We start from the raw sequence: 12,250 nt of genomic DNA on the forward strand, positions 1-12,250 counted from the left end.
TTCTTTAAAAAAAGTGTTTATTTCATATAAAGATTTACAATATTTAATTTATAATCAAATATTAGTATTGTTAACATTTCTTACATCATCAGCTCTCTGCTCTGACATCAATCTGACCTGACCCACATCATCCCGCCCACCACTCTCACGCCACAGCACCATGGCAACAGTCTCACAGAAATCTTTTAAATCTGGGTTAACTCAAACAGTAAGAAATGTGGAAAATGTATTAAGATAACATTGAACTTCTTGTTTGGTGAAAAGAGTTGTAAGAAAAGGAGGTTCGACTGGTTCTGAGTAAATCTTGGTACGCTTGTTTTGAGGATGACCTGGTGTACTTTTTTTTTTTTTTGAAGCTATGGTGTTTGTATGTAACGTTTAGAAAGAGAGCACCTGAGAGGACCAGATCTTTGCCCACCAAAATAAAATGCCTCTGCGGATTCTGACTGAACCATCCACAAACTGAAACACGACAGGGTTTTAAATGCCATTAATCAACATGAACATACATGTGTTTCACTTACAGACAGACTTTCAGGAACATTTGACAGAACACGTTTACTTTGGTTAAGAGGAACACGGACTTGAATAATGCACTTTTGAATGAACACTGGTGAGAAAATAGTGCCAGGTGCTGATAGTCAAAAGTATGAAATACAGCCTCGAGTGTACTAGTTATTCATCATGCAAGTGTGCCTGAAACACTGTTAGATGCATGGCTGCGACACCTCATGCATAGATCCTTCTGCCAACGATGTGCGTGGTGGGAAGACATCAGATAGCTAGCAGATTGTCATAGCTGCCGGCAGCTCGGTTGCACAAAACATTATTCATCATTATCTGAAAAGAGAGAGAGAAGAGAGAGGAAAAGAGAGTCACGTTGAGACAGATAATTTATTAGAGAGGCTTCTTCAAATAAGAAATGACAGAAGAAAAGAAGGTGACTCCGGAACAGCAAAAACATGTGATGTTTAATCCCACTGTTGTTATTAGTCATGGAAATAGCATGACTCTAGGAATGGCGATCAGTCAAACTGTCCACCACTTTGATTCAGACTAAACTATCTCAATGACTATTGGACTGCCATGAAATGTTTGACATTTAATAATTTAACTGACTTTTTTATCCAAAACGATCAGGAGTTGAGTGGCACAATGCTGAGGCTCTACACATATTCAAGGCCCTTGAGGGTGAAGGTGTTGTTGGATGCTATGGATCATTTGTTTGTGGCTGCAGTTGATATACTGCATTACCTGCAGTAGACGAGTTTGTTTACTGCTAGATCCCTCAAAACATACGCAGTGTTATTGCTGTATGAAGGGGAGCCTTTAGATAACATATTTCACAGATCTTGAGATAGATCCCTGAAGGAGATATTTGACATTTGCATCCTGCATTTCTTCTACTGAAGTCAGTTAAAATAGAAAAAAAAAGTGTCAAATAAAGATATTCAGAGAGCGAATTTATATGAAGACTGCTCCCATCCTGTGGGAAACCTGTCAAAACCTGGCACAGAGTAAGAAAACACAGACAGACAGTGTTAAGGGTGTGTTTCACATCTACTTAGTCACTTCATGACTTGGTAGCAATGTGAGGAAAAGAGGATTGGATTCTAAAGATTAAACAGCTCATGTACTCTGACACAGAGTAAAACCACAGAGGACAGTTCAACAATGTTGTAATGACCATCACTAACCTTCTTGGTATGCGCCATCTGCCATCACTAGATGAAGGATGTTGGGATACAGATGCTGGTGCTCAGTTCCCAAGATGCTCAACACAAAACTGGAGCCCAGGTCGATATTCTCATCTTCGTCTTCATGTATAGCCTAAAAAACAAACTGTTTTAGCAGAAAAAACAAAAACACAAAAACCTAAATATGCTATCGATTTCACACCTTAATCTTATTGTACGCCTCGATGAACTTCTCAAAGCCCATCTGCTGCTCCAGGTTGAATCGAAGTTCTTCCAGACGGCTGAAGATGCTGTCATGTTGCGCAGCCTCGACGCCCTGGTCCTCTACACTGCCATCTACAGGCGCAGCAGTAATGAAGGTGCTTAGTGTGCGATAGTAACCCATTCGTGAAATATGAATTCAAGATGAACTTTTTTTTTTTTACAAGTAAAGTTTGCAAACTAGCAACCAAATTGTTTGTTCTTTTAAATTAAAATAATTTATACTGGCTGAATTAAAATAGTTTAATAAGTTATTTGTAGTATTCCTCGTACCTGACTGCCACTCTTCATTGAGCTGGCAGGTATTCGTTAGGTTTTCCTCTCCCACGCCGTTACTAAGCAACTCCCCTGCATCCTCATCACCAGGACTCCCATTAGAGCATTCCTCATCCTCGTCCTCCTCGTCCTCCTCTTCCACGTCTTCTTCCTCTTCTTCCTCCTCCTCCTCGTCCTCCTCTTCATCGTCATCATCATCCTCGTCGTCATCTACTGCCATCTGATTGTTCTCATGATCCATGTCAGCTGCTATGCTGTTGAAAAGCTCTTGATCTTCGCCCTCTGATGGGTTTCCGTTGAAGTCGCCTGCACCGACCTCTGCAGGGCTCCTCATTAAGTCGCCTTCTTCTTGCAGCAGCCTCTCCATGGAGGCCCGGATGTCCCGTAGGTCTTCATCCTCATATGCACTAGGGGAACATGGAATAATATGCTTATTACAAGCAACATGCCATCAACTGGCTGTATTTAGAGCATTTAGAGGAAAGTGAAACTTGCAAGTTTTTCTAATGTTGTCTCCCATGCATAGAGAATGATTGACAGGACCAGAGTAACCCATCTCTTGACTACAGCAGTTTATGATTAGCCAAAACAAAATACCAAAGCATGTCGTTGCTTTTGAGATTTAATTAATGTTTGGCTTACTCTTCGGCCTCTGACTGGTCGTCAACTTTAGCTGCCTCGTCCAGGTCCTCGATTTCAAGGTTGTTGTCTGGGGCAGCATTGGCAGTGGTCGCTGCAGAGTCCTGCTGAGCGCTGAAGAGACGACTGAGGTCTGGCAGAGAGCATGTCCGCAGCATCTGACAGTACAAAACAAAAACAAGCAACATCATTACTGCATTCTGCAATAGATAGACCAGTGGAATAGGATCAGGTATGAGAAGTAGTAGTTAACTATCTTTAATTCTTCAAATTCCAGAAAAATCCAGGAACAACCAAACGCTAAAAAAAGCACACTGACAAACCTACATTCATATTCTATATCTCTCTCTGTTGGAAATGTTGAGCTGGGTTCTGCAGATCCCAGTGTCCCTGATGAAGGTTATGAAAGATATAGGTTGATGGATGCTCTTTCTGTCCTATCAGACCCACTGCAGGTTCAGACTATGTGATTAATGGCTCTGGCTCTATTCCAGGCCCTCCTCATTAATAAAGAAGACTGAGACTCTACCTAAAAATACCACACAAGCCTCGACATCACACCAGCAACAAGAACAAGTGTGAATTTCCTGAACCCCTGCAACAACCTGATCGTATTAAATAATGTCATAGAGCCCGTGTTGTCATGTGATACTCTAATTAGTGAAAACACAAAAGACCGTTCGCTAATTCAGTAGTCACCTTTGGATTGTTGCTGTCAAACATGCCGGTAGAGAGGCCAATGAGGAGGGCGTCGTGGTGTTTGGAGCGCAGAGGTGAGACAGAGCGTGAGCGGGAGGCCAGAGAGGAGGATGATTCATCCAGGGAGGACTGGGCTGAGAGGATTGCAAGGGCAGCAGTGCGTCGGTGGGCCGGGGAACACAACTTTATAAACAGAGGCTCCTCGCTCTGCGCTAAACCTGAGAGAGGGTGGGGAGGGCAGATTTAATTAAGATAAAATCTCAGTGAACAGAGTTTTTTTTTTTAAAAAGTGTCTCGCTAAACATTAATCTCACCGAAAGCTTCAGCTGGTTTCTCTGCACTCTTCTCAACCTCCTTAGTGAGTGCTGGTCTTGTGATACCCTCTGGTGGCCTACAAGAAAAATACACTTTAGCTGCACAAACATGATGTCTTCAAATGTTGGAGCTGTAACATAATGATCTTTTTATCTTATTAACTCATATTGGGTGAGCAATAATGAACAATCACATTGGTTGTTGGGCTTCGTGCTCCCACGCCTGCTGCACACCAGCCGGGGGACGCAAAGCCTGTTTAGGCATCTCTTCCAAAACCACCGACTCCACGTCTGCTGGATCTGGAAGTATTCAGACCAGACAGGATTGCATTATGCTGAATATATACTGAAATATCCGATCGATATCAGATTGAGTGTCACACTAACCCTGAGCCTCGGTGAGGTTGGGTGGCAGTGTCACTCTTTCTACTGCAGCGGCCACAGACATTTCCTGATGCGAGGCCTGTGTGGTGTGCACCTTCTCTTTCTGAACCTCTGGGCTCTGCACTGCAGCAGACAACGTCGGCTTAGAGGGCAACACTTCTTTAGGTGTCATCACACTCTCAGCTGCTGCTGTCCAATTAGGCTTATCTGGGGAGAATACAGCTTTATTCGTAAATGAATATAGTGTGAAGACATCATAACCACCCTCTGAAACAGAGCACACGAAGCATAAATATCTAAGACTAACCAGAGCTAGTGAAGTCTTCCTCACAAATGGTGACATTCTCCAGCTGCTGGGTGAGAGGCTGAAGCTCAGCCTCCTGCAGCACTCTCAGCACCTCAGAGTCTGGACCCCACACCTTCCTACGGGCTTCTTCATGCAGCACACCCATCCGAATAACTTCACCCGCTGTTTGCTCTGAGATATCACACATAGAAAGTGAGAGACAGACTTCCTTTTTTTTTTTATGTGAATGCTGAAGAAATTTGCACACATGCTCTCACTCAGGGAGAAAGTAACTCACCGATTGTTGTGATGCATGTCTGCTCTAGAGTTTGTTGGGCTACAGGGAGGACAAGCGGAACTCCTGCCTCCCACTTCTTCCTGTCTCCACCAGAAGGCGGTCGAACTTCTGGAGACACGGAGGTGGCTAATGAGAGGAAGAAAAAGCTGAGTTTGTTCCAGAACATTTACAAAAAAGCGCTAATGTGGATACATTTCTTGCAAAGCAACATTTAATTTGATCACAGCTTTTCCACAGCACAACGACATGTGGTATTATTGTTTACTACTTTAACTACAAGCTAAATTATTTGGAAAGCTTTCAATTCTTAGTGTGCCAACAGGAAAACTTCCTCAGCGTATTACCAGTGGATATGGCACCAGTTTCCTCTAAGGTTTGCTGAACCACAGGAAGTACAGGCAGTTCTGCTGCATCCCACTTCTTCCGGTCTCCGCTGGAAGAGGGACGTTTCTCTGCGTTGGACTGGTCCTGTTGGGGAGCAGGACTCGGTCCTGCAGGGGGTGGAGGCGACTCCTCCGTCTCCTCCACTGGGCACTGGGCTTTTAGGTTCTGGTTAAGTCTGCGCAAAATCTGCTTTTTCTCACTCTGTTATGTGAAAAACATTTAGGTGGTGTCATAAACTTCTGACATCTTAACACACTGTTAGATGAATAAATGATTACAACCTCATACACTCACCTGGATGACTGTAGCAGTCTCTGGCTCAGGCAGGCTTTCTTTTAGTGGAGTAATCTGCCAAACACAAAATGCAAAATTGATTTGGCTTAGGAACACATAACCGAATAATATTAGATTCAGGGTATGATAGACTTTGTAAATATATATACTGACAGCTCCAACATTCTTCAGGGCAGCGGTCATGGATATAGCTGGGGTGGAGGGTTTGGGAGCAGGCAGGGATGGAGCTTTGGCAGCTGGGTCTGGCTGAGAGGGACTGGGCTGTGGAGAAGGACTGTCAAGGGTAGATGACACTGCTACTACTGCTGCTGCTGCTACATTTCCTGCTGCCATGCCAACCTTCACCCCCCGAGCTGTAAGCTTTCACAATACACAACACCAAAGATTAGACTATACTAATACTAATGCACCTGTAAGATTGAGGTGGAAAAAGGAGTGAAGAACTTACATGGTCCTCCCAAGCTCTCTTTTCTCTCTCATATGCTTCTTTCCTCTTTTTCTCTAGTTGCTCTTTGAGCACAGCGGCACGGGCATTCGCCTGGGCCTGGCAGGTGAACATAAACACATGCAAAGGAAGAAGAATGAGGCTACGGCCAAACATGTTTTGGCTGATCAAAACAAGCATCTCAGTTGTTGGGTTGCGGTTATGTCATCTCATTAATCCTGTCTCACTCAGCAGGTGGAGCAGCGAGTCTTTGAACTCATCTTAGAGGTGTGACAATAATACCTGTTTTATTTGCTCTACACCGGTTGCCAGGTAATTGTAGAACTGATTACAGGATTGTACCGCTCGCCTACAGGGCTCATGCTGCTTGTGCATTTAGCTTAGTCCCTGACTTTCTAAACAACTAAGAATACAAGTCGCAGGCTGAGGTAGTCCATGTTTAGATTGACAGACAATCTCTCTTTTGCTCTCACTTTCAGCTCTATTGTATCGTCGTGCCAGTGGTTTAGGTGATCTGTTCCGTATTTAAATACTTCATTTTCCAGACAGACTCACTTTCAAAGCCTCTATCTTCTTTCTCCTGAGCTCTGCCTCCTCGCTGGACTCCTGGCTGTCAGAACCATCGCTGTCATACTGAAACACACACCGACAAGAGCCAGGAGACGATGTGTCAGAGAAAACCAGAAAGACAGAAAAGAAAAAGACATGTTCAAGGTGCTCTCAAAATCTGAGAGTGGAGGACTGTACCTTCTCTCCTCTGAGTCGCGCTTTGATCTGCTGACGCTCATTGAAGTTCTGCAAGCGGATCTGCCTCAGTCTTGACAGGTACTCCTGAGAAGAAAGAAAGAAATGTCACATACTGTATGCTAGACACACACAGACAGAGTGAAACACAGCACTGATACCTGTGGTCACAAAAAGAACAAAAACATACACAGCACTTATAAAAGACACAGTATGATGTTAACATCTGTACATTTACGCATCAGCCATTCAGCCAGAATAAAAATAACATATTTGCAATTAACAGTGCATTATAGATGTACATATTTATGTATTCCATTCAAAAGCAAAAAACAAAAAAAGCTGCAATACAAAACTCAAAACGGAGGTGGTGTGGTTATTTGAAATGGACAATATGCACAATAAAAACAAAAACAATGGGATTTATTGTTATGAATAACAACGGGCATCGTTGGGAGGCGAAATAAAGAGTAGAACAGCTCACACTGGACACACTGGAACACCACGGGTTGGCATGAGTTTGTGCTGCTGGGTTGAATTATGGGTGCGTCAAAGGGGAGTTTTGTGCAGACATATGGAGAAAGACGAGCCAAGCCAGACGTGCTATGAGTGAGGTTGAATGTGTGAGGCCGGGCATTCAGGGCTGGGCTCCTACCTCCTCCTCTTTGTTGGCTTTGGGCCTCCTGCACCGAAACGAACTGGCCCGGCTTCCATAGATTGCAGTCAGGTTTTGCCGAGTACCCTGTTTACCGTTCAATTTAACCACATTTTAGAAGGACGCAGGCCCTAACATCTGACTGCCACAACAATCATGAGCCTGAGCCAGGGGGTAAAGTTTCATCAATCAATATTTTTGTATTAACATTGTATTAAATGACTACATTTAAATTGAATGGGGCCATTTCTAAGTTCATTGTTTGTACAGCATACAGATTTACTCATCGATTCAGTCACACCGCTCTCAACAACTCCCTTTCCTGCAGTGTATGGCAGGAGCAATAAACCTGCCCAGCACAATGCAGCAGACCAATAAAGTTAGTGACTAGTTCGTGAAGAAAAGCCACCTCCATGTCTCTGAGCAGTTGGTAAAAAACAAACCAGGCCAGTAAATATTGGACTATTCATCAGGTTCCTTTATGTCTGCTGGACTTAGGTGTAAGATGTCTGGGGTTCTGCTGCTCCCTAGTGGCTGAAAATTATACAATACAAGATTAAACTACTGTACTGTAGTTTGTCTTAAAGTTGTACTTCTTTTTACCACTAGGGGTCAGAAAAATTAAAAAACAGACATATTACTAAATATACTACTATAATATACTATTTTATCTGATGGATGTGATAGAGCGATGTATGTAAAAACCAATGAAACAGCCATCAGACACTAGAGTTGTTTCCTCTTCACCAGCCATCCATTACTTTTACTCAAATGGTATTTGTCATGGCAGGTAGGTGTTTTTTGTTTTGTTTTGTTTTACATTGGGTTGGCGGTGAGAATAATAAGCTGAAAGCTGGCTGAGGCCTGGTGGCTGTACTAGCAACCCTTTCATAACAAACTGAACATTTTGAAATCAGTGTTTAATCGAGCTTCATAATTTACTATGAATAAATAATTGCAAAGAAAATCATACCCAGATGTGAGGGGGGTCAGAATCACTATGGTGGAAAGAGTTCAGGATTTCAGTAACAGGACAAAAAAAAATTCAGTACGTTCCTTTAAAATTACAGTATACGGCACAATACGTACCAGCTGTCCTTCAGCGCGAACTTTGTTGAGCATGGCTTCTTTCTTCCGCTGTAAAAACTCCTCAACCTGATAGGCCCGCCCAGGAGTCATCTGACCACACTGTCTGAAAACAGAATGGGGTCATTAATACGTTAACAACTTCTGCCAGTGTGAAAAGAGAAAGTCGGACGTGTAGTGTCATTTGCTGAAGGAGAAGCTGCTTGACTGACCTACTAAAATGGGTTTGTTTAGAAACATGCTGCAGCCTCTGGAGTTCTCTCTTGATTGCATCAGGGAGTCCAGCAGGGCCGTTGGGCAGCACTGGGCCAGCGGCAGCCGGTACACTTCTTACACACAGAGACAACACCATTATAATAATAATTTAACACACTTAAAAGTCGCTTAAAATACAGAGATATTTAAACTTACCTGATGGGACCGCCTGGTCCTGCTGAGGATCCCTCCCTGCTGATGGCTTTAGGCTGTGGTTTAGCCATTTGGTCCAGAGCAGCGTGGTAGTGTTTATATGGGCTTTTACCTGGGGCAGGGGCTGGAGTAGGACCGTGCACAGAGCTTGGGACGCCCCTCTTTCCACCACCTACATAACACTGAGTCAAGAGGATAGAAAGTATTTGGTAACCATACACAAAATAAAATGATAATATGTCCTAATGAATGTCTGATGGCATGAGTAACAGAAACAGGCATCCTGTACCTTCCTCTCTGGGCTGCTACCTCCACTGGAACTCAGGACATGCTTCCAGCCTTGTTCTCTGGCTTGGTTTATACGATTGATCTGTTACAGACCACAGTGTCATCATCTTTTAGTTTAAGATGGAGGCTTACAGTAAACCGACACTTTCAAAATGCTTTTCGCACTAACTCGATACACAAAATAAGACACATAACTCCACCCGAGAGAGCAACCCACCTTCTCCTTTTCATATCTCTTCATTTGGTCCGCTTTCAACAGGAACATCTGGAAGAAACAAAAGAGAAAACTAATGAAACGAATGGAAACTATCAGAAACTTTACAGACAGACTTTAAAAAATGCACCCACTTGCTCTCTCTGTTTTCTTTCTTTCTCAATCAGCTCCATCCTTTTCTTCCTGATGCCATCCTGCAGTATGAGGCAAAAGCATCTCAATCAAAAAGAGACATCTTAAAGACACCCGCTTTGAGGTCAAGGGCCAGCAGGACTGCTCTGGCACTGGGAAGGTAGGTGAGGAGGGAAAGGTTGGTTAACGGAGAAAGATAAGTCAGGCGCAAGACTCTGAAGGAGCTGGGAGCAGAAAATAAGTGGGAGGGAAAAACTGAGAATGCTGGTAGGAAGGGACCTTCATGTATGAGTAAATGAGAAGAGAAAAGGGAGGAAAATCTCATAGTAAATTCAAGTTATGTGGGGCTCTCAGCTGTACCTCGTGTTTTTTCCTCTCTTCCTCCACTTGACTCACTCTTCTCTGGGGGGCTGCTGGGAGAGGGGCCTGAGCAACATATGACACTGGGGTTCAGAGGTAGCCAACAGACAATGATGAAAACACACACACACACACACACACACACACACACACACACACACACACACACACACACACACACACACACACACACACACACACGGGAGAGGTCTCCGACATGCCAGACTAGGAGCAACATCCAGAGCAAAATAAGAAGAAAAGAGTGATGGGTGATGCTCGAAAGTCATAGCGACTTGTCATCAGCATCACCAATCTACTAACCGGCTTATGCTTTACAGCTGGTTTCCTCTCTGCAGGCTTTTTGGCTGCATCTGACACCTTCCTCACAGTTAAAGGCACTCCGTATTTGCTGGCTGGTTTGGTGATCTTCTGGGCTGGGGCAAGTGGTATGAAGCCAGGGGCAGAACGCTTGGCTGGCCACACACACAGTGAGTAAAGAATAAAAACATTTATCCAAGTTGATATTTTAACAGCAAAGACAATCTGAAATGCAAACAAATGCACACAATATATAAAAATACTGTATATTTTAGCTACTATTGATTGTTTATTTGAGTTTAGGCCTAGGTAGCACGTGTGTTACACTTCAAGACACTTGCTTTTTCCAAGTTCTAGTCAATTCTTGTGCACTCAAAGTTTATTTCTATTAATTTACATGAATGTATCCAATCAAATGTGATTTGGGGCAACTAGCTGAAGCCACCCATCACATAAAACCACATTTAACTCTTAGCTTGAGGGTCGTAGCAGCTGGCAGAGTGATAAAGTAAGGTGAGTGTGTTTGGATATTAGTCTGGGTACATTTCCATGAGACTGCGGTTTAGGTGAAGATCATTCACCCTCCACCTTGTGATCAATGAACAATAACCGGTGAAGGAGGAGTGGACTGAGGGTAGCAGCCCTTCTGCACTTCTGAATCTCTCTGTAGCTTCCGGGCAGCTAAGCTTTTAAGTCACCTAATCGAATCTGAAAAATTTGATCAAATCCATCTTTATAAGTGCACCGCACCCACATCTTCCGTTTCACAGATCGCCGCTTCTTGATCCTATAATAACAAATGCCCTCCACAGGTATACTGATGCTGGTGTTTTCAGGAACAATCTGAGTGACCACTGTGCCATTGCAGTGATCAGAAATGCCAAACTCCCAAAAACGAAACCACAAATCTTACTTAAGAGATTTTAAACGTTTTCATGAGCAGGCGTTTTTGCATGATTTATCAAATCTTGAGTGGGAACGTATCTCCCTCCTTGATGATGTCGAGTTGGCCTGGAATCTGTTTCATTCTGAATTCTTGAAGTTAATTAATAAATATGCTCCCTTACGTAAGTTTAGGATAAAAGCTCGAAACAATCGATGGTTTTCCACTGAAATTGGAAACCTCCTCAAAGAAACAGATCTTGCCTGGGCCAGGGCACGAAAAAACAAAAACTGAGTCTGATTGGATCATTTTCCGTCAGCTCCGCAATGAATGTACCTCCTTAATTAAAAAGGCTAAGTCTGAATTATATTTATCTGAAACCACCAATAACCTAAATGATCCCAGAAAATTTTGGAATGTTGTGAGATCTGCTTCTGGAGCGATATCCTCAACTGAATTACCAAACTTCTTGGTCAAAGACTCTATAAACGTGACAGACAAATGTGCCATGCTAAATTATTTTAATCAACATTTTAATCACAGCAGGGCACTTATTTGATTCTCTTAACAGTGTTCTTAAAAGCAATGTTTTAACTGACGAACCTTCTGTTGTAAGCCGTCCCCCTGTTGATTGTTCTTTTCATTTTGAGCCTGTGTCTATTTCTGAGGTCCATAGTGCGCTAATAAAATTGGACTCCAAAAATTCTGCTGGTCCAGATAGTTTGGATCCATTTTTTCTAAAGCTGGCTGCTGACTTAATTGCTGAGCCCTTAACTAATATTTTTAATCTAAGCCTCAGCACAAATAAATTTCCTAAAGTCTGGAAATCAGCGTTTGTCCTCCCACTGCTAAAAGGAGGTGAACCCTCAGTTGTTAATAATTACAGACCTATCTCTAAAATATGTATTCTGGCAAAACCTCAAGGATCAGTATTAGGTGCCATTCTATTCACAATTTACATTAACGATTTGTGTGCAAATATGTCAAATTCCTCATACCACCATTATGCGGATGATACTGTCATTTATTGTTGCTCACAATCAATTGCTCAGGCTTTTCAACTTTTACAATCCGCTTTTGATGCAGTGCAGATCCGTTTGGAGAAACTAAAACTGGTTTTAAATGCTGATAAATCTAAATTAATGTTTTTTTCAAATTCATCTGTTCCCATGGAAAATATCCCTT

General features: G+C 42.8%; 1 protein-coding gene across 4 annotated transcripts in view; it reads right to left on the reverse strand.

Moving 5' to 3' along the window:
• The window catches only part of nek1 (NIMA-related kinase 1), an 18,171-nt gene continuing 5,921 nt past the window's right edge, over positions 1-12,250 (reverse strand). For 2 of the 4 annotated variants that reach the window (XM_027290640.1, XM_010730990.3), the window contains exons 11-36: positions 10,186-10,337; positions 9,865-9,930; positions 9,507-9,566; positions 9,376-9,423; positions 9,160-9,240; positions 8,874-9,052; positions 8,675-8,791; positions 8,466-8,568; positions 7,377-7,463; positions 6,725-6,808; positions 6,533-6,610; positions 5,981-6,076; positions 5,686-5,892; positions 5,533-5,586; positions 5,199-5,439; positions 4,855-4,980; positions 4,578-4,748; positions 4,274-4,477; positions 4,081-4,186; positions 3,887-3,963; positions 3,573-3,790; positions 2,877-3,031; positions 2,232-2,641; positions 1,900-2,033; positions 1,698-1,830; positions 1-840 (exon numbers count right to left, since the gene is read on the reverse strand). In XM_027290640.1, the coding sequence (XP_027146441.1) occupies positions 827-840; positions 1,698-1,830; positions 1,900-2,033; positions 2,232-2,641; positions 2,877-3,031; positions 3,573-3,790; positions 3,887-3,963; positions 4,081-4,186; positions 4,274-4,477; positions 4,578-4,748; positions 4,855-4,980; positions 5,199-5,439; positions 5,533-5,586; positions 5,686-5,892; positions 5,981-6,076; positions 6,533-6,610; positions 6,725-6,808; positions 7,377-7,463; positions 8,466-8,568; positions 8,675-8,791; positions 8,874-9,052; positions 9,160-9,240; positions 9,376-9,423; positions 9,507-9,566; positions 9,865-9,930; positions 10,186-10,337 (3,401 nt within the window). In that variant the 3' untranslated portion in view covers positions 1-826. The remainder of the gene's footprint in view (positions 841-1,697; positions 1,831-1,899; positions 2,034-2,231; positions 2,642-2,876; positions 3,032-3,572; positions 3,791-3,886; positions 3,964-4,080; positions 4,187-4,273; positions 4,478-4,577; positions 4,749-4,854; positions 4,981-5,198; positions 5,440-5,532; positions 5,587-5,685; positions 5,893-5,980; positions 6,077-6,532; positions 6,611-6,724; positions 6,809-7,376; positions 7,464-8,465; positions 8,569-8,674; positions 8,792-8,873; positions 9,053-9,159; positions 9,241-9,375; positions 9,424-9,506; positions 9,567-9,864; positions 9,931-10,185; positions 10,338-12,250) is intronic. The other 2 variants (XM_019278299.2, XM_010730989.3) reach the window with 2 other exon arrangements.

The sequence above is a fragment of the Larimichthys crocea genome, chromosome XVII (assembly GCF_000972845.2).
Source record: "Larimichthys crocea isolate SSNF chromosome XVII, L_crocea_2.0, whole genome shotgun sequence".
Lineage (NCBI taxonomy): Eukaryota > Metazoa > Chordata > Actinopteri > Sciaenidae > Larimichthys > Larimichthys crocea.